At 42.9% G+C, this 27,983-nt stretch overlaps 1 protein-coding gene across 1 annotated transcript in view; it reads right to left on the bottom strand.

The window, feature by feature from the left end:
* SCFD2 (sec1 family domain containing 2) overlaps positions 1–27,983 on the bottom strand; it is an 824,480-nt gene that overhangs the window by 62,726 nt on the left and 733,771 nt on the right. The window contains exon 6 of the mRNA XM_073645498.1: positions 14,710–14,855. Coding sequence (XP_073501599.1) covers positions 14,710–14,855 — 146 coding nt within the window. The remainder of the gene's footprint in view (positions 1–14,709; positions 14,856–27,983) is intronic.

Raw genomic sequence — 27,983 nt, 5'->3', positions numbered from 1 at the left:
ATTCAAATTGCCCGATTATGGGTGATTTTCCCTGATTATGGATGTCGGAAGAACCCATATAAATGAGATGATCGGCCGATCCCAACAAAATTGGCAGACTTTTATCTATTGTGCATGGGCGCCTTAAAGGGATTGTCCGGTCACAACATACTGAGGATACACTGGATACGTCATCAAGATCATATTGGTGGATGTCTGACACCCATCACCTCTGCAGATTAGCACCATTTAAAATAATAGGAGCTGTTCTGCAATACCCAGCAGCGACTACTACACATTCAATGGGGCTTGTAACAGCTGAAGACACCCAGAGCCCCCTTCAAGCAAGATGATGCAGCCCATAGATAAGACATCAATATGTTGTGACCAGACAACCCCCTTAAACCAAGAGACCTTTCTTTGAAATGTGATCTTTTGCTCTTCTAGCAGCCGCCATCTTCATCTACAGAGTATGTTATGTTCTATTCTTAGACGAAAAAAATAACAAATCTGTTTCTAGATGCGTGACAGATATCTAGCTGTTTGCTTAACAGGCTTAGGATAAAAGCCACCCATTGACATAACAATACAATATTTAATGCCGCTCCCTGAATACATTCTGTTCTCCCCAGATTTCCATGTGAATAACAAGTCCCCCCGACTTAATGATATAATTGGCGCACGTATACTGGTACAGTATGGGACAGCTGACAGCATGCAATCATATATAAAATCAATGCCTCCAGCCATAGAGACTACTGTGTATAAACATACGTTGTCCACAGCGGTGAGACGAGGCCGTTTTGTGCATAGTGTTTATTAGCACAATGCAAAAAGACTGCGTGGAAGATGAATGGCTTTCTAGGGTTATTTAGTCTAAAGAAGATATGTGCTATTGCAAAGTCCGATTCTTGCAAGCGCAACATCTGCTTCAGCATCCTAAGCCAAACAGGACTCAGGAATTTATATCCATTTATATAGATTATACACATCTATAAAGCAAGGAAAAATTTGTTCAGAGACAGTGGCCATAAATATGGAATATAGGTGTTGTAATGTGCTGTATGTGTGACACAATGGCACTGTAGCATCCATTGCCTGAGCTGTGAGCACTTCTGCAATTACATCCGCGGAGCCTATAGGAGAGGCAGTCCCATGGCTATGTCACCTATCCGCCGAGATAAAAGGATGCAGACCGGATTCCGCAGCAACTATGTCATCAAGAATTTAATCACTTCACCCTTATCAGGGGATATAACGATTTGTAGCGAACATCAGACACATTTATAATGTATTATAAATAATGGGGTTATTGCCTTTCTGTTGGGTCTTGCTTAAAACATCACATAGTAAGGCCTCATTCACACCTCTTTTTTTTTCCTCTGACCAATTTTCATCAGTTTTTGGTCAGTGTTTCTTGGTGTTTTTTTCTTTCAGTGTTTCATCAGTTTTGTTCTAATGCCAAAAAAAAAAAAAAGTTTCCGAAGATACTTCTACCCATTAGACTATGTTCAGACGAACATTTTTTCAACTTGTGCTCTGTCTCTTTGGAAAACAGGCTGTACGCGGGCCGGCGTTAATCAATATGGCTCACGTGAATGCTTTGCTTCATGTATCAACATTCACTTGAATGGGCAAGTTACTGTACATCAGAAAATCGGATCAAAAAGAGCCTCTATTGTTTGTTTTGTTGTGGCCTATCTTGATATGTGAACATCCACGTAGACTATAACTGGGTGCAAGTTCTATCCAAGAAAAAAAATGAGAAAACACAAATGTGATAATGGATGTCTGCATGAGGCCCAACACAGCCTGTAATGTTGTTAAAGGGAATCTGTCAGCAAATTTTTGCTATGTAATCTAACAGCACCATAATATAGGGCACAAGACCCTGATTCTAGGTATGTGTCACTTTTTCTTACTAGACTGTGTGTTGTAGTTTCAATACAATCAGTGTTTTATCAGAAGGAGATTATCACTAGAGGGCTTGGTCTAATGTGCAGACCAGTCCAGCTAATATGTGTAAGTCTGCCCCACCAATGATTAGCAGCTTACTGACAATTCACAGTGTACATAGGAAGCTGCCATTCAGTGATATGGACAGAGTTATACAGGGCTCAGCATTCAGAGAACTGCTAGATCTACAGCAGAGAACACTGGAACTCCATCAAATTGCAGCAATTAGTCCAGTACAGTATATGACACATCACTGTAATAAGGGTATCTGCCTCTACATCAGGCTGCTCTCAGATTACATAGCAAAAATCTGCTGACAGATTCCCTTTAATGCAGAATAAAACAAAAAATAAACCTCCGCTATGGATCTCACTGTTCTTACGTAAGGAAAAAAAATCCCCCCAACTTCAGATATAGCAGAATGAATATATACAATATGTGCGTACTGTATTTATTGTGTGTGACTGATTCCAGTTAATACGCTGTTTTCATTGGCGCTGCAGTAGGAACACAATGCCTGAAGCTTAACACACTGGAGCTTATGGAAATCCAGCGACTCTCTTGCTTGGACAGTGCTGTGTTTTCCTAGATAGGATCAGTGCAGGAATCAATTTGTACTTCATTTCTGAAGGGAAACATTTGCTGCTTCGGGACTTGCTTTTGATTAGGAGCGGACAGGCTGGTTTCGCTCCACATTGCTGTTTTGATTGTTAGTTTTTTACAGATGCGTCGGGGTCAGGGGACAGGGGCAGAGCAGATGAGCGCTGTGTTATGGATGTTCTCTCCTGAAACCGCAGTAATACGGATGATACAGTGTGGGTTACAGATCATTAAATGGCACAGTCATTTATCTGTTGCTCACAGTAAAATGTGTCTGTACTAATATGCTTTCTTCTCTGAACGGGTGAATTAGTAAGCCATTGTGCTGTCATTATAAATCTGGAACCGAGTGCCATACAAAATGCATGCATGTCATAACACGGCATAAGTGAGATGGGTGAAGGGGGCTAAGATCACTTGGGTATGTATTTAGTTTAATATTTTACAATAAACTGTCTATTAAGGAGGACCCACCTGCTCTCCTGACTTGTCTACATCAGTAAATACTTATATTCCTTATAAAAATCAGAACTCTAGAGCAGCTTTATTGACCACTGGGTGTCACCAGTCATGGTTGTGTCCCTGCACAGCCTGACATTGTCCAATAAGGGATGATAGTACTAGATTGTAAGGCGCCTTTGACAGTGGGAGTGGTAACAGCCAATTGTCCATTTATTCATACATTTTTTAGGAGGGATAACAGGGGAACGGAACAATGCAGCGTCATAAGAAAAGATGCTCCAGAAATGTTATGTCACTCCCTTACGGGATCTTCAAAATGCCAGATGAAGAGAGATATTCTACGCGTTTCAGAGGTAGCATTCTCCATCCTCAGGGAATCCATTGTGGATCTTTCACTATTCCTTCCCTCCCAGGAGCGGTCTCAGACTAATAGACATTTTAATAACATTCTATCCATGCAGAGTTTTTTCTGTTTTATCATAGGTGTGTGCAAAATTAGCGCAATTTCATATTTCATTTTTTTTTATAAAGTGAAATAATTTGTACAGTAACTTATGGACAATGCTAATTTCTCATTAAACATTCAAATTACTTTGCTTATGAAAAAATAGGTAAACCTTGATGCCAAATTAAAGATACAGATAGCTGACAAAGGCCAACAGAGGGTCTGCACTCTTGTAAAGATCCAGTAAAATGATAGCTGAAACTGGGGAACTGAAGACAAAAAGACATACTGGTACTTCTAATTTAATAGTGTTCTATGCAGTAGTGGCGTAACATAAAGCTCCTGGCCCTAATACAAAATCTGATAGAGGACCCCACCTACCAAATATTATACTGGGATCTTCTTAAGCGGGAGAGGGGTGTTTGAGTCCCTTTAAGAACTAGGAACTGGATAAAATTGCTACTGCTTTATCAATAGCTACGCACCTACATACTTTTACGCTTACTCTTTAAAGGGTTTATTCAGGACTATTTTTTTTTTACCCTGGGCCAAATAACTAACAGCTGCCTGTTCTACCCGATGCTGGCACAGAGTGGTCATTGATGGTTCCTGCTGGCGATTCAGCTGCTCAACGTCAAGCAGCTCTTTCTCTCTGGGCTGCTCTGTCGATGAGGTGTGACTGCCGACATCATACTGATTGACAGCCAGCTCCCTGCAGTTAGGCAGCGGGAGTCAGTCAGCATGACGTCAGCAGCCATGCCCCATCAATAGAGCAAAGCAGAAGAGAAGCTGCTGCTCTGTCGACGCGACGTCAGTGACAGCAGCTGAATCAGTGACAGGAACCATCTGTGACTGCTCTGTGCCCGCAGAGATTGGCGCCGGGCACAACAGGGAGATAGGTAGCAATTACCTGTCTGTTAGCTCTTTGGTCCGGATAACCCCTTTAAGGTCACTACAATCATGATCGTGACTTCTTAGGATCGCCCTCGCTGCTCTATATCGTGACGTCTGAGTTTTATTTTCTAGAGATTTCCTTTACAAATCTGAATCCATTGTTCTCGGCTTTTGTCGTCCATTAACAACATTAATGTTTTACTTTTTAATTTAATAGCGCTATGTTTCTTTATCCTGAATATCAAATATCCTTGAATAACAACCTTAAAAATCAATGCTTCTGTTTGGAAAAACAATCTCTCACTTGTATAAGCCAGCAAATAATAAGCAAAGATAACCCTAAAATGATTTAATGGAGACACAGATGGGACTTTCCAATGAACAAATAAGAACAAGGAGATTTACCACTGTTTCTTATTGATCACCGGATAGCAGATGCTCCTCCAATCTAACTGGTAATGAGCGACATTGTTCCTGACATCATTATTCAAGTCTTGCATACAGAGCTGGGATTTCCAGTAATCTGCTACAAGGTGCTGTTCCAAAATAGTTTAGGGCTAATGGGGCACTACAAACCTGTATGCACTGTGCCCTACTGCGTAGTACTGTATTCTCCTGTACAAGCATTACATATGACATGCAATGGGGCATGCTGCTATTTTTTTCCCAAAAGCAGAACACCATGCACACATCAGGTTTAAGAGTTTTTCTTCCAAGAGATTATATGGGTTGTCCACTACTTTTAATATTTAACCATTCTATTTTTATGTTGAAAATAAGTATCTTTGCAATTACCTTGCTTTGCAGTTAGTGCCTGTGAGCGTCGCTATCGCTGGCTGCTCACAGGCATCACGTGACCCCCCGCTGATGTCATGTCAAGCGAGGCGTGACATCAGTAACGCGGTCCCCGGAATGGATGCTGGGTGTGACGCGTGGGGTAACCCCGCCCACATCCCAGCATCCACCGTGGAACGCAGAAGTAAGAGTCAGAGTCGGCTGTAGCCGGGATCACGTGATGCCTGTGAGCGGCCAAGGATAGCGCCACTCACAGGCAGTAACTGCAAAGCAAGGTATTTACAAAGATACTTCTTTTCAACATAAAAATAGAATGGCCAATTATTAATAGTAGTGGACAACCCCTTTAAGTTTAAAGGGAACCTCACATCAGATCCATAAGTGCCCGAACAACCATGAATCAGAGACTGGCTGTGGCTTCTCCCCGTTCTGCTCCCCATAGGTGACTGGTCTATATCTTTACACACACATAGGCACTGAAGAGGAACAGAGCGGGGAAAGGCCACTGGGAACCTGCCTTTTAGGCTAGTCATCTGAGAGATGGACAGATTTTAAAAGTATGTTGTCTCTGAAATACTGCATTGTATCAAAGTACAATATATACAGGTGCATCTCACTAAATTAGAATATCATCAAAAAGTTAATTTATTTCAGTTCTTCAAAACAAAAAGTGACACTCATATTATATAGAGTCATTACACACAGAGTGATCTATTTCAAGTGTTTATTTCTGTTAATGTTGATGATTATGGCTTACAGCCAATGAAAACACAAAAGTCATTATCTCAGTAAATTAGAATAATTAAAGGGAATCTGTCTCCCCCTGGGCGATATCAGACCACTACTATGGCCATACAGGTGATAGAAAAGTAAATCTATACTTACCTGTATGGCCAATAGCAGTGGTCTGATTCCAGAGAAATCTTCTTTTATAAAGTTTCTTCTCCAGAGGCTTGGAGTCCGGGGGACGCCAAACAAACCCCTCCTATCTGCTTATTATGTAGCTAAATCCCGCCTCTGGGCTAAATTATCATCCCCCCTCCCTGGCACATCACAGGGCTCTGTGACTGCCCTGTGACGTGCCCTACTGTCTTCCCTGCCGCACATGCGCAAAGCGCCGCTCCCAATACAAGGGCTGCGGCGCAGTGTGGGCTGGGGAGAAACAAAGCGTGCTCCATGGGAGCGGCGCTTTGCACATGTGCGGCAGGGGAGACAGTAGGGCACGTCACAGAGCCCTGTGATGTGCCGGGGAGGGGGGGGGGGTGATAATTTAGCCCAGAGGTGGGGATTTAGCTGCATAATAAGCAGATAGGAGGGGTTTGCTAGGCGTCCCTCGGACGCCAAGCCTCTGGAGAATAAACTTTATAAAAGAAGATTTTTCTGGAATCAGACCACTGCTATTGGCCATACGGGTAAGTATAGATTTACTTTTCTATCATCTGTATACCCATAGTAGTGGTCTGATATTGCCCAGGCGGGTGACAGATTCCCTTTAACAAAAAACACCTGCAAAGGCTTCCTAAGTGCTTAAAAAGCTCCCTTAATCTGTTTCAGTAGGCTCCACAATGATGAGGAAGACTGCTGACTTGACAGATGTTCAGAAGGCAGTCATTGCCACTAAGTAAATGCAAAGTAAATTTTGCATTTCATTTGGAAATCAAGGTCCCAGAGTCTGGAGGAAGAGTGGAGAGGCCACAATCCAAGCTGCTTGAGGTCTAGTGTGAAGTTTCCACAATCAGTGATGGTTTGGGGAGCCATGTCATCTGCTGGTGTAGGTCCACTGTGTTTTATCAAGACTAAAGTCAGCGCAGCCGTCTACCAGGAAATTTTAGAGCACTTCATGCTTCCCTCTGCCAACAAGCTTTTTGGAGATGGAAATTTCATTCTCCAGCAGGACATGGCACCTGTCCGCACTGCCAAAAGTACCGATACCTGGTTTACACACAACAGTATCACTGTGCTTGAATGGCCAGCAAACTCGCCTGACCTTAATCCCATAGAGAATCTATGGGGTATTGTCAAGAGAAAGATGAGAGACACCAAACCCAACAATGCAGATGAGCTGAAGGCTGCTATCAAAGGAACCTGGTCTTCCATAACCCCTCAGAAGTGCCATAGGCTGATCGCCTCTATGCCACGCCGCATTGATGCAGTAATTGATGCAAAAGGAGTCCCGACCAAGTACTGAATGCATTTACTGAACATACATTTCAGTAGGCCAACATTTCGAATTTTAAAAACATTTTTTAAGCTGTTGTTATAAAGTATTGTAATTTATTGAGATAATGACTTTTGTGTTTTCATTGGCTGTAAGCCATAATCATCAACATTAACAGAAATAAACACTTGAAATAGATCACTCTGTTCTTTTTGGATTGAAGAACTGAAATAAATTAATTTTTTGATGATATTCTAATTTAGTGAGATGCACCTGTATGACTCCAATAATTAAGTCATTCCCTGATTCATGCTGTCAGTGGTGTGGGCAGAATGTATCTGCTGTCAGGTTCCCTTTAAAGAGGACCTTTCACTAGTTTAAGCATGATAAACTAGTCACAACATGGCATAGTAGCTGAAGAGCTGAGTAAAACTTAGTTTTAATTTCTGTTCTCCGCTGGAGACATTAGATTGTAAAGGTTATAGTTTATGTTATGGTTCAATTGAGCATTACTTGAAATTTCTCTCTAGGGGCGTGTACTTCTTCCACTGCATGAGGTTGACCAATCATAAGCAGGCAGTATCATGAAGGGGAGAAAAGAACACGCCCTCCTCTCCTCACTGATCTCTGCAGCTACTGTGTAGAGATCCAGCAGACCTAAGTAATATATCAGTACAAACCTCTCCAGATCACAGGGAGCTTATTTATTTATGTAAATTGTGTGTTACTGTGTAATTATGTTTTATAGGTCTCCACCCACCTTGCAGAATAGGATGTAATGAGGATTGGGTGGAGCTGAAAACAGCCTGGATGAAGCGCTTGGGAGCGTGAAACGTCTGTATCCTACACCCAGTATATAATAAAGGAATATATTTTTAGCCACGGGGTGAGTGCCACAGTTTTTCTCTATTCCTATAACAGATGCCGCTATGTGAGTCAGGTATGATTGAGTCACCTCTGCATGTAAACAAGAATGTCCCTATTCACTTACATAAAACAATGCTCTTGGTAAGAAAAGAAGACAAAGTATATTAGAAGATAGATTAATTTTTCATTACATAATAAATAAACCTTATTTACGTAAAATAATACATTAATTATGCAGTAAAGACTGAATAGAAATGTTCTGGCTGGCCTGCTTTATCTGTGTATATATACAGTAAATGGACACAGAATAAAGTGAACCCCAATAAAAAAAAAAAAGGTATTGGAAAATCATGGACAAATGGTCCGATAGGGGTTAATAAGTATAACAAAACAAAGAGGTCTTTGAAAAAAATGCAAACTCTACCAGAAATATAAACCGGCAGAGGAAAACCTTATTTTTGTGTACATTTGTGCCATTCTTTGAAGTTGATTGAAGGTCGTTCTCGCACATGTGCTTAGCATCCCGCGAACACAAGGCGACTGGCTGGGAGTTTGTGTAATGGAGCATTCCTCGGCCGCTCTCATATCCAGTCACGCAATATTTAACAGCCTGAACCTTGCTTTCCTAGCCTCAAATTTAGAATTCAAGCACCATCTGGTTAATATCCCCACCCTGCCAGGGATTAGTATAAATACGGCCGGGAAGTAGCGAGTATATAGGGTATATGACCCAATTATAAAATATGAAGGAGTTGATAATATAGACATGTACTTGTGTGACAGTGACTGTAGACGTCCAGCGCCAGCATAAAGCGGCATACTTCTATGCTTCAGCTCACCCACACAATACCTGTGTACTCTTCAGGACGGGAAGAGAAATAAATGGAATAATGGATACAGGAAACATCAGAATGTGTTTGCCTTCCATTGGGCTGCAGGTGTTTCATACAGTACTCAGCTACTGATCGCGGGGAGCAATGACACATTTCACAATCAAGAAGCCCAAATCTTTCAACACAATATCCATCCCCACCTTACCGTAGAGGAGACCGGGGCTCTTGTACAAAAGGACAGAGGCGGAGGCTAGAAATGCTTCTGTCTGGACCATACTGTGCACAATGAAGTGTTTAACGGTCGACACTGCAGAGATGAAACGTTTGGAACTACTATGGAATGTCTTTGTTTTTGTAGGACAAAGCATTATTAATCAGCCTTTATTCCCCATATCACTACTTATTCTCTTTTTATACCTGTTTGACTAAAATCTGCTATCTCCACTTTATTTCTGAAGGTAATTTGAAAGTCAGGACGTCTCTATTTGGTGGGTTTCGAGTCTCGACAACTTTTATCTTCTGAGAAAACAAATCATCAGTGTGCTGGATCCTATTTTCAGCCATTTTTGGTCCCTGTGTCCGTTTTTACCATTAGTGTAGAATCTGTTTTACCCATAGGCAAAAAAAAAAAAATCCAAGCTTCTCCTACCTATCAAACAGTAGAAATTGGACAACGCTTGGATGACACACAATCTGTGATGTTCCCGATGAGGAGTTTGATTTGTGACTCAGATTAAAAAACTGACTTGTCTCTGTTATATTTTGTGTAGCCACTCGGTCCACAAACCAACACGGACATATGCTCAGTCCCATAGACTGTAATGTGTTCGATCGGTGAAAAACATGGACAGAACACGTACTGTATGTGAAATATGGACGTCTACATGAGGCCTTAGATGTAGGCTTCAAATTAAGTTTGACTCATAATTAATATATTAGAAATGAACAGATTTTAAAATCAAGCAAAGGACTTTTTAGAGGAAAAACTCCTATTTTAACACATACCCGTTTTCAGCTGGGATCAACTTACCAGTCTCACCTAAACACGTTGCAAATGGCCAGTTTAGCCAATCACTAATAGCGAATTACTGGCTGACGGGGCATTTCTTGCCATTTTCAGTGTATTGAGACAGTACCAGAAAAAAGAAACCAAAAATAAAATTGTGTTGGACCATTAAGATAACTTTCTAGTTATTCTTACCCAGTGTACACATTTTTTAAAACAATTTTTAACCATTAGGCATCAACTTTAACTTTCTGTAGATTAGTGGGACAGCTCATCTTGGGATTAATATTATCACACCCGAGACTCAAAAACAACTAAAAGGAGTTGTCTGGGATTTGAAAAACATGGCAGCTTTCTTCAAGAACAGCATCATATCTGTCCATAAAGATATGAAAAAAGAAAATATCTAGCACTCAGAAACAAAGTAAAAGTAGAGTACCATAAAAACTGGATAAATTCAAGGCTGACTTCCTCCATTGTAGGGGGAGTACATACACTTTGCCTACCCCCTTACATCCACACCTGTCAATGGGCTGTATCTGGTATTGCAGCTCTGACCCATTGAAGAGAAAAAGGCTGGGCTGCAACACCACAGACAACCCATGGACAATTGTCATACCTTGATTCCTCAGTTGCGGGTTAAACAACTCCAAATGGTGAGCAATTCCTATACCTCTCACCTAGACCAATTTCTCCACCAGATAAGAACCTATTGCGCTTGGTGTCTCCCCCTTTCTGTCTTTGGTAGAACAAAGGCACATAAATGCCCGGCCAAGCGCCATGCCCGTCTGCTGTTGTCTGCATTTACTACCTTTGATAACAGCTTGTGTCTGCAGACAATACCCTGCTATATAGTAAAGCTTACAATGAGCTAGTAAATTTGGAAGACATGGCGATAAGTGAGTAATAAACATAATAAAACAGGACAGAACAAGAACATTACGAGCACCATGTTAGTGCAATGACTTTAGGCAGATGTTAATATAATAACTTCTCTGGGAGTTCCCGGACAATCTTCACAATCCTATCTCTGCCCTGTATCTAAATATTATTTCTCTTCCGCACCTGTGTCCCTTTCTTACTCTACACTTTTCTTTTGATTCTTTTCTATCTCTGATCTTCTGTTAGGTAACCTTATGGTGGTTCCTGTGAAGGCAGAGAAGATTACAGTAACATCATCCATGGAAAAGGGGATATTCTTCATTTTGCATATTTTGTAAGCCTTGGAATAAAAGGTAATACTAATCATCTATCCTACTTTGTCCCATGATCTTGTTTTCATATAAAAAGGGCACACGGAATTATTAAAGCACTTTTTTTATTGCAGCGCTGGAGTCGTGCTACTAATCTAAGGTCCCTGCACTTAGTCTTATACTCACCCCTGCCACTCCGGTCAGTCTCCAACAGTTTGTGGCCTGCCAGATCGTTCCAGTGTTCGGAAGTCACTTTTCAATGCAAGCCTATGAGTGCCTGGTTCTGGCTCTCATACTGTAGACTTTCATTGAGAGCTTGTGATCGTTACTTCTGATTTCCGGTCAGTCAGAAGTTGCGGTTACAAGATGGCGCCGCAGGTCCGGATGCGGTGCTGATAAAAGATGAAGACGGTGTCTGGTAAAGTATAAGATTAGGGGGTCATGGACCTTAGATTAGTAGCACCACTCCAGAGCTGGTAAAAAAAAAACCAACAGAACGCTGGAGTGGTGCTTAAACACCTCCCCAACTGAGCATTTTCCCATTTTTGCCTTTTTTTGTGTGTGTTTTCCTACCCTCCTGCCAAGAGACATAACTTTTTTTTATTTCTCCATGGTCGTATAAGGCCTTCATTTTTTTGCGGGACGAGTTATAGTCTTGAATGACACCATCCAATTCTGGACTGCCCATATGATGATGTCATGTGTTTGGAATCTTCTGATAATTTTTTTGCCAACATCTGAGTTAATTAGAGACACATCTGTGGATGTATTTTAATGCACACCAGAAACACACTGCTTCTTTGTGTAGCATCATGGGAAAGTCTAAAGAAATCAGCCAAGAAATCAGGAAGAGAATTGTGGACTTGTACAAGTCTGGCTCATCCTTGGGTACAATTTCAAGATACCTGAAGGTGCCTCCTTCATCTGTACAAACAAGTATATGCAAGTATAAACAAGATGGGAATGTCCAGCCATCATACCGCTCAGGAAGGAGACGGGTTCTGTGTCCCAGAGATGAATGTGTTTTGGTCCGACATGTGCATATCAACCCAAGGGCAAAAGCAAAAGACCTTGTGAAGATAATGGCGGAAGCTGGTAAGATTGTGTCAATAATCACAGTGAAACGAGTACTGTATCAACATGGGCGGAAAGGCCACTCTGCCAGGAAGAAGCCATTACTCCAAAAGGAACATAAAAAAGCCAGATTAATATTTGCAAATGCACACAGGAACAAAGACCTTAACTTTTGGAGACATGTCCTGTGGTCTGATGAAACTAAAATTGAACTTTTTGGGCACAGTGACCATTGTTACGTTTGGAGGAAAAACGGGAGAAGCTTGGAAGCCTAAGAACACCATCCCAACAGTGAAACACGGGGGTGGCAGCATCATGTTGTGGGGTTGTTTTGCCGCAAGCGGGACTGGTGCACTTCACAAAATAGATGGCATCATGAGAAAAGAAGATTATGTGGCAATTCTGAAACAACATCTCAAGACATCAGCCAGAAAGTAAAAGCTTGGTCAGAAATGGGTCTTCCAAATGGACAATGATCCAAAGCATACTGCCAAAATGGTAAAGTGGCTTAAGGATAATAAAGTCAATGTTTTGGAGTGGCCATCACAAAGCCCTGATCTCAATCCTATTGAAAATTTAGGGGCAAAGACGAAAAGGCAGGTGCGAGCAAGGCGACCTACAAATCTGGATCAATTACACCAGTTTTGTCAGGAGGAATGGGCTCAAATTCCGACCAACTATTGTGAGAAGCTTGTGGAAGGATATCCCTAACGTTTCACCCAAGTCATTCAGTTTAAGGGCAATGTTACCAAATACTAATGAAATGTATGTAAACTTTTGACATTGCAATAAGTAATAAAAATGCCTTAAAATGTTCTCTCTCTGTCTCTCATTATTTTGGCATTTGGCAAATATTAAAAATGATGGTAATCCTAACTGACCTAAAACGGGAAAGGTTTATTCTGATTTCATGTCAGATATTGAGAAAAACATTCATATGCGTCTTTTTATATAGTGTATGTAAACTTCTGGTTTCAATTGCACGAGCGTATTTCAGGACCACACAGTGATACTGTAACCCAACTGTCCAGTGTTCGCAGGCGTACCATATGGCCATCAGTATCAAGAAAAGATTTTGCTGTTTGTAAAAAAAAAATATGGTCTATAAAATGTAACCAGTAGAAAGATAGAAAGACAAAAGGATCAAACATTGTCAAAATAATGACTAGAAAGCTAGTCATCCCACTGCTTACATTGCAACTTGTTACTTACTGTAAAATATGAGACCCCAAAACTTGCATCATTCTATCACAGAAACGTTTTATACTGAAAATACAAATATTACAATTTTGTGTTTATTTAATCACACATGAAGAAGGCTCCGATTCCACATATAAGATCCATTTATTTACAGAGGATATTATGGCTGCAAAGTTAGCAGGAAATTTCTGGCTGAATATGTGGGTGAAAATAATAATAAAAAGAAAGACTTTCCTATTAGCATGTACCGGGCAGAAAAATAACATTACTGTATGGTCAGTGGTGAGTGCCAATTTACTTTTTGATACATAACTCCTTTATTTAGCTTTTATTTACTGGGGAAGATGGGCTACTATTGATTTATAATGTAGAAAAATAATAAGACTAAACATCTTTTGGTTATGGTTTATTAACTGGCTGACGCACGAGTAAATACAAATAAGTAGCAATCAGAAAAGTCAATATCGACCCTTTAACGAGCTTTGTTACCACAGAAATCCACTAAAACATATGTGAGTTTTTTACCTGTGGATTTTCTGCATCTAATGTAAGTCTTTGGGGAAAATCCGCACAGAAAACTCAGCGTATCCACAAGAGAAATTGACATGTTATGGATTTGAAACACGCCATGCAGGTCAGATTACACTAAGTAAAAAGAAGCGCAGTGGGCAGGAGATTTCTATTAATCCCATCCACTTTGCTGGAACTGTAAGACACTGTGTTTCTGACGCAGCAAAGATGAACAGTATCAAAAATTCATTGTGGGCACGCAGCCTCAGGCTCCAATTCATCAAAGCAATTAAGCCAGAATTCTGGCATAAATCGCTCTGAAAAGTAGCAAAAATGTTTGTGCAACAAGGATTTACACAAGAATTTTGTAACTTTTGATCATTTCGCCCAGCTTCGACAAAATAGGCAGAGCTGGGGCGTGACATGGCGTGATGCCACTGATCTTCTAATTCATGACGAGCTGTGGTGTTCATGATGAATCGGGACATTGAGTATATGCACACAGGTCATATTCCCCACAAAATCCTTAAAAACAAAAATCACTTGGACTACGGGGCAGAAATGAGGTGGATTAGCTGCACATTTTATCCTTTGCGTTCCAAATGGAGGAATCCATAGAGACAATCACAGTATACATAGACAGAATGCACATTTTTATTTTTTAAATTCTCATTTAGAACACTGCAAATGTTTTGTGTAGGGCATTTACACCCACACACCCATAGTGCAGCACTCACCTGCTGAATATTGCTGCCGGGTACATGAATGGAACTGAACAACTTCAAGTGGAAACGAATCCTGCTAAGATCCCTCAAAGTGGCAAACACTTTATCTACCACTGCTGTAGACTCCTCCAAGGTCAGCTCAGATGAACATTCACATCCTGTAAGAAAACAAAATTCTGTTATTCCCAGTTCCGTCCCATCACTGGTTGGCGCTTTTTAGAAATATATACGTCGGGTCATATTGATTACATTGAATTGGCTAAACATAGGAAAAGTATAGTCTGTCCCCGATCTCACTGAGAATCTGGCTCCAGAGCTAATTTTGAATGAAAGAGATAGTTACAATTGTGAGACATATAATGACTGACAGTCTGCTCTCCTGATCTACATGTCTCACACTGGTAATGCCTCCTTTCATTTAAAATTAGCTCATAGATTCTCAAGGAGAGCTATGTCCGGCCCATAGATCATAACAGCTCAATTACATATAAGAAAAAAGAGGATTTCTCTGGAGTAAACCATCAGATCACACATATCCAGGTATCATTCTATTCAATTTTCTATGATCTGCATTCCCATATAGACGGCTTAGGAGGGTTGATCCTACTGACAGATTCTCATTAAAGGGAACCTGTCATGTTGTACATACAGTCCTATCTGTGGACATTAAGATAGAGAGAAGGAGAAGCTGAGCAGAAAGATATAAAGGTTGGTGAGAAAAGATTAAGTATAACTTGCATTTTTTTCATTGAAATCCCTGATGCTTGTATACATATGAGTCCAGTGGGTGTTACAACTTGTGATTGACAGCTGTCTCTGCATGCACAATCATACAGTGAATACTGTCAATCTCTGATAGGACCACCCACTGGAATCAGATTTATAAAAATACCAATTAATAAAATGCCATATTTAATGAAACTTTTCCCACAAAAATATAAATTCAACTGATCAACTCCTCCTGCTCTATAACATCCTGCCTGCGGATTAGGTACCAAGACAGGTCCCCTTTAACAATAGAGAATATACATGAATATGTCAGCTTATACAGGGTTGTCTAGGTTCAACAAAAACTTAGCTGAAGTCAGTAAATACCATAAAATAACAAAATTACCATAACTTACATGAGGAATCCTATTTCTCGCGCATCACCACTCTTGTACTCTCTGTCAGTCTCTTTGAACTTCTCTGCAGTGATCTTGTGCCACCTACCAGTGTGACTTGTCCATCTGATCACTGCCTCAGTGGTAAAGCTGATGTAGACAGAACAATACCCTGATTGGCTGCAGTGGTCACATGGGAAAAAGGCATACGCTGTAGAGAGGTAAACAGAGACCGTCTGGGAGTACCTGAGTGACAGCACTGGAGCAACAATGGATTCATTAAGTCATTCATGGTTGTATTGGTATTTCATAACATTTACAGGCACAGGGCTGTCCAAAGCACCCCATTTTCGGGTGCCCATCCTTTCTGTCCTGTAGTTGTGGCCGGTCATAGCTGTCATTTTATGGCACGGCTATGGTGGCAGTGTGGCGGTCAATGTTTTAGTGCTGCTGTGGATGACACCTAGAGTAACACTCCGGTCCATTTTCTATTTCATGTGGTACTGTATATAGAGCTATATTCCCTGATGCCTTCTATTGTGGTTTTCTTGCCGATCATGTGGCCATTATCGCTAGCGAGTGCTGTGTCGGTAGACGTACAGAGGCTTGTGTATGTTAGTATCTTCTGTTCCTTCTGCCAAGGATCTACGTAACAAGCTCCAGAAACAGTAGACAGCACTTTCTTCATTCACATGTTGGTGGTAATTAATTATCGCCATGCAAAGAATTTCTATGAGTGCTGCCCTAGTTCCTGAGGCTGTCAGCACAGCAGCTTAGCGTAAACGGACACTAAGACTGTCTTGTGAAATCACCAGGGACGGCAGTGAGAATCTGCTATTTTTGTTTTACATTTGGACATGGGGAATTTGGGAAGTTGTTCTGGGTTCAAATTCCACCAAGGACAACATCAACAAGTTGTATGTTCTCCCGTGTTTGCGTGGGTTTCCTGTGGTTCCTACCCACAGTCCAAAGACATATTGATAGGGAATTTAGATTGTGAGCCCCAAAGGTGACAGTGATGATGTCTGTAAAGTGCTGTGGAATTTAATGGCGCTATATAAAAGCAAGAAAATAAATAAATGGTAGACAACCCCTTTAAAACAGAAGCATTTATGTGGGGATTTTGACCCTCGCAATGCATAGGGTGATATCTGTGAGTAATCTACATGTAACTCGTGGATTTTGTAGATGAGATTCATGTGGAATTGCTGTGAATGCACATACGATCACATGTATTGTATTTTATGAAAATACTAATGTAATTAGTTTGCCCTTTGACCCTCCAGTTACTTTCTTTGTTTTCTTTTTCTTGCCGAAATCCTATAAAAAGTCAAAAATGAAAAGTAGAGATGATTGAATCGATTCAACGTGAGTCGAAATGAGCTCATCGGCTTTTGCACTCTGCGTAGGCAGCGACAAATGACAAAGTGGAGCTTTTGTCATCTTGTGGCTACCTAAGGAGCAGGGCTGTGGAGTTGGAGTCGGAGCCCATTTTGGTGGAGTCGGAGTCGGTATAAAATGGACCGACTCCTAAAATCTAATATATAAAGCTGAATGTGTGTGTGTATGTATGTATGTGTGTAAGTCCGGGATTGGCATCTCCACCGTCGCAGCTACAGACACAAAATTTTGCACAGTCACACGTCTGGACCCCGAGAGCGTCATAGGCTATGTTGTGAGGCGAAATTTTAACCCAGCGCGTTCCAATTCACCAAACAATTTTGCCCCTATCTACGGGCGGCACGGTGGCACAGTGGTTAGCACCACTGCGCTGGGGTCCAGGGTTCAAATCCCACCAAGGACAACATCTGCAAGGAGTTTGTATGTTCTCCCCGTGTTTGCGTGGGTTTCCTCCGGGTTCTACGGTTTCCTCCCACACTCCAAAGACATACTGATAGGGAATCTAGATTGTGAGCCCTGATGGGGACAGCGACGATAATGTATGTAAAGCGCTGCGGAATATGTTAGTGCTATATAAAAATAAAGATTATTATTATAATGGGGAAAAAGTGAAAGTAAAAGTGTTGGAGGCAAATTGACAGCTGCCACATGTGAACAAGGGAGAATTAAAGAATGAGAGCGATGGCGCCAAAGAGTATATACCGTACAGTTGCTAAGGTGGAGCCCCGACATGGGATACTCATACTCACCACACACTGGGATATGAACACACACATAAAATGCGCCACACACTACCACGTGCTTGAACACATATACCACCCTCAGCACACACAAAACTCATCTCACAAAGATTTATCAAGCTGCCAATAGCAACCAATCACAGCTCAGCTTCTATTTATGTATGTAAGTACCTGGATAAGAATGAAGTGATTAACCAGAGTCAGCACGGGTTTGTAACTAACAAGTCATGTCAGACTAACTTAATTTCCTTCTATGACAGAATCACTGACTGGGTGGATCAGGGAAATGCTGTAGATATAGTATATCTTGACTTCAGCAAAGCATTTGACAAAGTATCTCACACCATCCTTACTGAAAAAATTACCAAGTACGGAATGGACAAGGCAACTGTTAGGTGGATTCATAACTGGCTTAGTGATCGGACTCAAAGAGTGGTCGTAAATGGCTTCACATCCAGTTGGATGAATGTCTCAAGTGGGGTACCACAGGGCTCTGTCCTGAGACCTGTATTGTTCAACATCTTTATCAATGATTTAGATGAAGGAATTGAGGGTAAACTGATTAAATTTGCTGATGACACAAAGCTAGGAGGGATAGCTAATACTAGAGAAGAGAGAGAGACGATTCAAAAAGACCTAAATAAACTGGAGCACTGGGCAGTAACTAACAGAATGGTTTTTAACAGGGAAAAATGCAAAGTACTACATCTGGGCAATAAAAATGAAAAAAGCATATACAAAATGGGAGGAATAGAGCTAAGCAACAGTACATGTGAAAAAGACTTAGGTATACTAATAGATCATAGACTGAACATGAGTCAACAGTGTGATGCAGCAGCAAAAAAGGCAAATAGAATTCTGGGAAGTATTAACAGAAGCATACAGTTTAGGTCATGTGAAGTCATTATCGGACTTTACTCCTCTTTGGTCAGACCTCATCTGGAATACTGCGTCCAGTTTTGGGCACCACATTTTAAAAAAAGACATCAACAAACTGGAGCAAGTTCAGAGAAGAGCGACCAGAATGGTGACCGGTCTGCAAACCATGTCCTATGAGGAACGGTTACAGGATTTGGGAATGTTTAGCTTGCAAAAAAGAAGACTGAGAGGAGACTTAATAGCTGTCTACAAATATCTCAAGGGCTGTCACATTGTAGAAGGATCATCTTTATTCTCATTTGCACAAGGAAAGACTAGAAGCAATGGGATGAAACTGAATGGGAGGAGACACAGATTAGATATTAGAAAAAACTTTTTGACAGTTAGAGTGATCAATGAGTGGAACAGGCTGCCACGAGAGGTGGCGAGTTCCCCTTCAATGGACGTCTTCAAACAGAGGCTGGACAGATATCTGTCTGAGATGATTTAGTGAATCCTGCTTTGAGCAGGAGGTTGGACCAGATGACCCAGGAGGTCCCCTCCAACTCTACCATTCTATCATTCTATGATTTTGCTACAGTTAATTAATCTGAGCTGTGATTGGTTAATATAGACAACAAAGGACATTCTCAGTATAACAAAGCTTGTGTAAGGTAATAATATGTCAGTTAGGGTGTGTTGGTGGAAAGGCTGATGTCAGTCACATTACTTCTATGTAAGAGGATATAGAAACTGCCAGTTACAGACTATTTTTACCACAATAATGCCTCATTAGAAAAGGAATTTCATGGCACGAATGTCAGTTGATCTGAAAAGAAAAGCTGCATTACGGGCCAATGAAAAATGTGAAGACGGAGAAACAAGGCTGACACACATGACAACAGCAGCTGCTTCCTCAAGAGCCAATGAACTTTCTGAGCAGAAGGAAGCGAGGCATAAGAACAAGACCTGCTTCCTTAAGGGCCAATGAACTTTCTGAGGAGAGGGAAGCGAGGCTTGCAGACATGAAAACAAGAGCTGCTTCCTCAAGGGCCAATGAACTTTCTGAGAAGAGGGAAGCGAGGCTTGCAGACAAGAGAACAAGAACTGCTTCCTCAAGAGCCAATGAACTTTCTATCTAATTGTTTTGTGTTTTTTGTGTGGAGAATAAATTTTTGTTAACACATTCTATTTTGCTAACAGCAGTTATTAACCCGGGCGAAGCCGGGTAGTACAGCTAGTATATAATAAATTGGGTACAGTAGTTCAATGCAGTTTGTGGGGAATATTTTTTCAGAAGAATTTGGGAAAGTTATGAAATGTCCTATAAATGTCTGTCCTACACCTGATCTACTTATTTTTAAATTATTTTTGGTACTTCATGTTTTACTGGGTAATCATAATATATCCTGGTAAAAAATTTTGTGTGGTAATACCTGATCTAAGAGTCTAGACTTTTAGCTGAGAAAAATGTGTCCTACCGTAAATTCATCACTTAAACATGGGCCATGTATGAGGGAGTCAGAGTCGGTGTCATGGAAATTGACGAGTCGGAGTCGAAGGTTTGGCTTACCGACTCCACAGCCCTGCTAAGGAGAGTGCATCAGTCATGATGAGTTTGTCATTAGCTGAAACACTCTGTATAAACAGCGACTGAGATGACATAACTCAGTTTATGATACTGTAAGTTTACCTCAGTTATTGCCTATGCAGAGATGACAAACTCTTCTTGACCGCTGTGCTATGCAAAGGAGCCTGCGGTGCAGAGACACTGACTTAGATTTCAATCTACTCATTTAGCTCGCTGACCGCTGGGCCAGGACTTAATGCCCCCTGTGCTGCTGCAAAAGTAGCGGTGCAGGGACACAGTAAGTGCACCTCCAGAGAATTTGACAGCTAGGTCACCGGTCCTGTGGCCCACTCTCCCCCATGCTCCTGCCACCTGACTACTCATGTCTTGGTCAGTATAGCTACAGTAAATCTGTTTATAGCATATTCTGCTTAATCACTGGCCGTTACAGATGCTGGAATGGAAATAAAGAACAATTAGAAACACAACGGGACATTTCACGTGGCCGTCTTCTCTTGTAAATCCTGTCCAGTGTGAGAATGGTCTGGACTGTACATCTGCCGGCACACGGGCACATGAAAGCAAAGTACAGAATGTACAGTCTGGACGTTGCACGGGTGAAGAATCCAAATTAAACCCATACTGTGGCTGTTAATGTAACAAGGCAGGAAGATACGTCTGTAGGAAACTTGTCTAGTGCCCTGAGATGTAATAAAGCGTGAGAGGGAAAACCAATACTGAAATTATTATTTTGAAGTCTGATTTGTTGCAAAATCGGCTCCTGGCCCAGACCTGGCTCATGAAATCCCAAAACAAATCCTCAGCTGAATTTCAGCTTCTAAAGAAATCAAAAGCCTCAACTTAAAAGCCACAAGGTGATGAAAGACCGCCACACCCTGTTATAAATGTCTCTTTCCAGACTATCTGGCACGGGAAGCAAGAAAAACTGAAAATGTGTTACCGTAAGCCAGTAATAGGTCTTATAGGATTCATACTGAAACACTGAATTCCCAAGACTGGAGGAGGGTCGCGTGAGACAGTCTTGGTTTGATTGAATCCTTGCCAAAACACACACGGTTCTAGCCGGGCCTGGTAGCGTGACCTACAGAGGCATACTATGATTTGATTACGCTGCAGCCTATGCATGTTGAGCCAGGTGTGGGCCTTACACAATGAAACGACTGCTCAAAAATGCTCCGAGCCCCCATTAAGACACGCTGATTTAATGCACAATGTCAATACACTTTGATAAAACACTACTCGAGCACTCTATGAAGACTTTCCTCTTCACCCAATGCATTTGAAAAGTAAAAGCCTTCATCCGCATCAGAATTACACATTCGTGTTGTGTTAAGTGGTAGCCTTCTACCAAATATAAATGACATGAGGAGGTTTCTAGGAGCACACGGGCAGCACAATAATCTCCATCATTTTTAATAGAAATCAGGAGACGGAGTTGTTTAGACAGATGCAGAGTTGTTTGGGTGCATTATATTTCCGTATATATATTACGAGCTACAGAAATAAACTGAATGTGCTAGTAGCGGAAATTTCAGGACATATTTTAATGGGAAAGCACGTGCTGGATGACTGTAAAATAATCAGCTGGTGACATTTAAAAGAATTGGTCACTTACTATAAGCTGTTCAAGTGGGGATATAAGTAATAAATCGCAATCACTATCTATCACAGGCCACAGGAAAACCTGGCTCAACTTAAACCTTCTCATCTGCACACCATCCTATCCACTGCAGGACAGTAGGCTGGCATGACCCTCCGGCAGCAATCATCGAATACTTTGTTAATGCTGCCGTTGTTGGAGAGAGAGGCATCTTTTCTTACATGATGCAGTATATTTTACTTTTCCTCCCTTTAAGGACTTATTCACACATCTGTTTCCATGTTTCATCCTTGAAAGAACAGGCCGATTTTATTTTTAATCTGTGTCATGGTCTGTTTTTGCTATCCCCGTTTCATCCATTTTTCTCATAGCATCCACATAAAGGTCATACATGTAATGTCCATTTTTTTCATAGACCCACTGACTTGAATAGGCAAGTTTTGTATTCAGAACACATTAAAGTGGGACATGTATCTGTCAGGGAAGGCTGACTGACAACCGGCCCTGACAGCTGCTGTCTGTCAGTGCGGGGGCGTGGTTGCCGCTACTGCTCACTGTTGCAACATGGCCAGCACCCCAGCATGGTGTCCCCTTCCTCCTCCATGCAGGGACACCAGCTTACTCACCGCCCTGGCCCTTCGGCGTGATCCCGGCATGCGTCCTGTCTTCTCCGGTACACGCCGCACTGCATCCTGGCAACGCGCACATGCTCCCCTGCTCTTAAAGGGGCAGCACACGTACATGGTAAATTCCCCCAACTAACAGCTGGGAAGCATTTAGTTAAAGTCTTCACCTGCAAGTTGTCTGCCAGCCAATAGCTGGGAGGCATCTTGTATAAAAGGCACCCAGCCTAATTCTAAGTCCACAGTATCCGCACCCCGTTGCCATATTGGTGGTACCTGAACTTGTCCCAGTGGCTGCCCTGTCTGCACAGTCTGATCCTATCCTTGTGGCCGCCCTGCCCTGTCTAGGAATCTGAATTAATGTCTCTTACCCTGGCATCTGCTACCGCCATATGCCACCCTAGAGTGGCAGCTATTTGTCGCACAAGCTTGACCTCACCACTAGAGGCCCAAGTGAACACCAAGGAAGCTGCTTAGTTATGCCCCTCCACGGTAAGTCCAGTTCGTGGTACAGTGGGTCCGTGAGCCACGTGAGCCACCTTTGGGTGTGACAGTTTGCTCAGGCCATGGATCCCGCTGATCTCAAGATTTCCCAGGCCTCGGACCTGTATTAAGAAATCTCCCGTCAGCGTGATCAGCAAGAAAATTTTTTGTCATATTTAAGGACTGTAAATATCCGGTTGGATGCTTTGACCACGGATGCTTCCTCCACTCCAGCTCAAGTTGCCAGTTACGGGCGAGTCTACTCTGCCTGCGACCTATGCTCCAAGAGTTAATCTTCGCTTAACGGCTCCACCACAGTTCAGCAGAGACCCTAAGCAATGCCGTGGATTCTTGAAACAGTGCACCCTACACTATGAACTTTTGGCCCATCAGTTCCCGACTGATTTGGTTAAGGTGGGATTCCTGATGTCCCACCTAGCAGAAGAAGCCTACAGGCCTTCCTGGTGGTCTTCAGAAAGATCTTTGACAAACCTGGTCATGCTTCCTCTACTGCATCATCCCTGCTCAGACTGCATCAGGGAGAATTGTCAGTCAGCCAGTATGCCGTCCGGTACCGCACCTTGTCTTCTGAACGTGGATGGAATGACTAAGCTTTGGTAGACGCCTTCTGGGATTGGTTATCCGGAAGGATCAAAAACGAGTTGGCTGGACATGACATTCCGGCCTCTATAGGCAAATTAATCTCAGGTGTCAAGAGCGTACCAAAGAGGTGAAGCGTGAAAGGAGACTGGCACATCTGGCTCCATCTTTCCAAAGACTGCTCTTTCCTCAACCTCCAGAAACAGTCGTCCTGGCTAAACCCATGCAGGTCGATCTTGTTAGGCTGGCAGTATGGCATTCAGAAAATGGTGGTACCAAAGGAGTGCGCTTTGGCTGCGGTAGTGAGGAACACTTTTTTCGTGACAGTCTGAAGAGGTCTAAACTCCTAAATTTAGGGCCTGTGGGTGAAGCTTCCCTAGGTAAGAGAGCAGATTCTTCATCACTGATTTTGAACGTTTCTGTGTCCTGTGGAGGAATCCGGTTCAATGAAACAGCCTTTCTTGACTATGGTTTGGGGGTAAATTTCTTACAGCAAGCTGTGGTGGATCGGTATCATATTCCCATCTGACACCTCCAGAATCCGCTGAGAGCGTCATCCATTGAAGGGAAGAATCTACTCAAAGTTGTCACTGAACATGTACAGCTCCAGATTAGAGCACTCCATTTGGAGAAGATTGCTTTCTACATGCTGGCTGATATTTTTCACCCCCTTCTGTTAGGTCTTCCATGGCTGAGAAATCATGAGCCTGTTCTAGATTGGAAGTTCGGTGAGGTGCTTCAATGGGATAGGTCATGTCACAAGGGGTGTCTGGTTCCTGTACTACCAGTTGGGCAGTCAGTGTTGCCATCTTCTCAGCCAGACGATTGTTCCAACGATCTGTTCCCTGAAAACACCCCTCCTCAAGGACATATCCTGGGTGAGACCTATGTGAAGATTGACCCTGAGAAGGTATCTTCTAGTTCCAGGATGACAACGTCAAGGAGGAAGTATGTTCCGAGTCTCTACTGTCCACCGGGCAGGAGGAGGAATCCCAGTCCATCTTCGTTTCTTCCAAAGGAGCAGTTATTCCTGCCGGACTAAGTGACACTCAGTAAATTAAGATCCCTGTTTCCAAATCTGCTACATTCTGCTCATAGGATGTCCACCAGGTGAGAGGCATTCTGGCCAAGAAGAAGGTGGAAGGTGTAACCTTTCTTCCAGTGGCTTGGAGAGAACGTGGTCCTGTTGAGAGGTCGTGGGAGTTCAGGAAAAAGAATCTGGCTGCATCTTCTCTGAAAGGAGTCAGCGGGAGCTTGAAGAAGAGAGGATGTAAAGGGGGCGGGTACTGTTGCACCATGGTCGGCACCCATTCATGGTGTCCCCTTTCCCCTCTATGCAGGGACGCCGGCTTACTCACTGCTCCAGTGCCCTGGTTTGGTCCCGGCGTGCTTCCTAACTTCTCCTGTTTCCTGGTGGAGTGCCTAGTGTGCACGCTCCGCTGCTCTTAAAGGGGAAGCATGCGCACATGGTAAATGCCCCCAGCTAACAGCTGGGAGACATTTAGTTAAAGTCTTCACCTGCAGGTTGTCTCCTAGTCAATAGCTATGAGGAATCTTGTATAAAAGGCACCCTCCCCAATTGGGAAGTGCCTGAGCAACCCCTATAGTTTAGTGTTAGGTGTTGGTGTGTGCATCTGTATGTTGCCAGGTCCCCCATCCCTAGTCTATTAGTAATTTTCCGTATCCTGTGTTCTCATTGTATATTTTAGAGATTCCCTATGCTGTACTGTCCCTGTAATCTTGTCTAGCTTACGTTACCCTGAAACCGGGTCCGCAGTATCCGTACCCTGTGACCGCATCAGCGGAACCTGAACCTGTCCCAGTGGCAGTCCAGTCTGCACAGTCTGAACCTGTCCAAGTGGCTGTCCTGTCTGCACAGGCTGTTCCTGTCCCAAGTGGCCGTCCTGCCCTGTCTAGCAATCTGAATTACATTTCTGACCTTTAGCGTCAGTTGTTACTGCCTGGGGAGGCACCTGGCAGCTACTTGACGCACAAGCCTTACCTCACCACTAGAGGCTCCAGTGAACACCAAGGTAGCTGCTTAGTTACGCCCCTCCAGTCCATTCTGTGGCACAGTGGGTCCACGAACCACGTACGCCACATGCGGGAGTGACACTCACTATACACAGAGTGGTTACTGAAACCGAAACTCTGCTGGGGAGAAAAAAAAAATTATTTTCTCTCGGCAGCGTGGGTCTAAGTGTTGGCGTCGGGAAGGTGTAGAATGCTATTCACCTGCAAATTAACCCCATATGTGCAGATTAATAGCGCTTTTCAGGTGACAGGTTCCCTCTGACATCATTCTCAGGTTAAGGTTTTATCTATTAATGGCTGCAATGTGAATGTGCCCCTACATATTGCATTTATACTAACAGGAAGGCTAGCCAATGGTTTCTGTTTAGCTTTAGTTTTTTGTATTCACTACATTTGGGGTGTGGCCGCCTCCCTTGGCTGTGCACCTATTTAGCTTTCTATAGGCAGGTGCAAATGTAAGGAAGTGGTGTCCACCATCCCCCTTGAAGATATGTGTTATGATATAATGGATAGCACAGTTTAAGGCTATGTGCTCACGATGCAGAAATGCTGCATGACAGGTCACATGACTCAATGACGTCAAGGCAGGTCCTTCACAACACCGCGACCCATACAGCAGACCAGACAGAGGGGAGAAAACACCGGGAGGACATCGGAAGGTGAGTATAATCTTTATTTTTTATTATTATTATTTATTTTTTTTACAGTTTCTATGGTACCCAGGTCTGGATGAGAGTCTCCTCTCCTCCAGACCTGGGTACCATCCGCACATTGAACCATGTGATATAAGCTTGTGCAGATGCAGTGATGCGCATGTCACGCGGTCCTATGCAAGTCAATGGCGGCGATTACGCTGCGTGTCCGCAAAATTAATGGACATACTGTATTTTTCCGCAATGATAATCCACAGCGGAAATTTCCACAGCATGTGCACAGCACATGCGGATTATCATTGGAGACCATGGGGCACGTATTACCAAGCGTTTTCGCTGTGGAAATTCCGAGGCAAAAACGCTTGAAAAACGCATAGTGGGCACGCAGCCTAAATGTGATTTTAGCTGTTTGACAGTTTGCATGCACTTAGTTGGAGAATAGATAGAATTAATAGTTGGGACTAGCCCAGAATGAGAGGGGCTATGTGGGAAGACAGAAGATGACTTCCTGATAGTGAGATAGATCGAGCCTAGTGTTCAGTAGAGATAGACCTAAGGTCTGGCAGTTAGCAGACTGACATGTTTCAGTGTGTTGTGTGCGAAGAGGGAGAACCACATCAGATAAAACGTCTTAAGGACCAAATGAACGAAAAAAGACATTTGCCAGATTGGAACGCAGGCCAGGGATGCCACCTAAATAGTACGGAACTGAACCCAAGGGGAAGTAGAAGGCCCACATAAAGGGGATTGATAACCGGGAAGGAATTATATTAGAAAGGGCTCTTAGTGAACAGTTATGTACGATGAAAGGAAGCTCAAGTGTGTATATTGGAAGGAAGCAATGGTCCCCATATTGGGACTTAAATTCTTCTACGGAGGGCAGTGAACTTTCGAGATTCAAGTGAGGAGTCGTACTGACGTATCTCAAGCAGTGGGGTCCTCATTAGTCAGTTGGGAAAGGAGAGTAACTGCTAGCGGCCATAGTGTTACTCCTTGACCTGTGCAGCCCTCACAAGGGAAGATGAAGTCTCCCATAATCGTTTGCTGCTTTGTATTAAGGCGCAAGAGTATGAAGTGCAAGGAAAATGACGTGTCATTAAATGTAACCGGGAAGTACCCATGTCTTCTTAATGCAAGAGAAACATTTGTGAAGAATTGTGCCTGATGTACATAGTTCTTATCAAGTTCATGTTCAGCAAAAAGCAGTTTATCGTTGGACTGGTCTCCCTCACTCATGCTTGCAATAGCTGGTCCTGGTCTGCCCGGTACAGCGGTGCCATGCCGTCTGCAGAGGCGTATCGCCCAGCTAACACGAGTACACATACCTAGCCAGGATCCGCATTTTCATGTTGCGTGCTGGGGCGTGAAACACTATCTATAGGGGGAGCAGGCGGGGCATGTGCCCCGGGCGCAGCCGGCAGGGGGGCGCTGTTGGGCCGCCTAATGCAGCAGTCCGAGGTGTCGCCCCCCCCCCCCGGTGGCTGCATTCTGCTGCCCCCCGGATCAGGATTCGGCCATTCTCTGAACCGACGCCAAACTGACAGCCCGCTCAGAGAAGCTGCAGCATGCTAGCTCCCAGTGTTCAATTGTACTTGTGTCT

The sequence above is a fragment of the Phyllobates terribilis genome, unplaced genomic scaffold, assembly GCF_046119375.1.
Source record: "Phyllobates terribilis strain yellow unplaced genomic scaffold, ASM4611937v1 Scaffold_1__5_contigs__length_1240528914, whole genome shotgun sequence".
NCBI classification, from domain to species: domain Eukaryota; kingdom Metazoa; phylum Chordata; class Amphibia; order Anura; family Dendrobatidae; genus Phyllobates; species Phyllobates terribilis.
The sequence above is the reverse complement of the archived record's forward strand: the minus strand, read 5'-3'. Positions and strand labels throughout refer to the sequence as shown.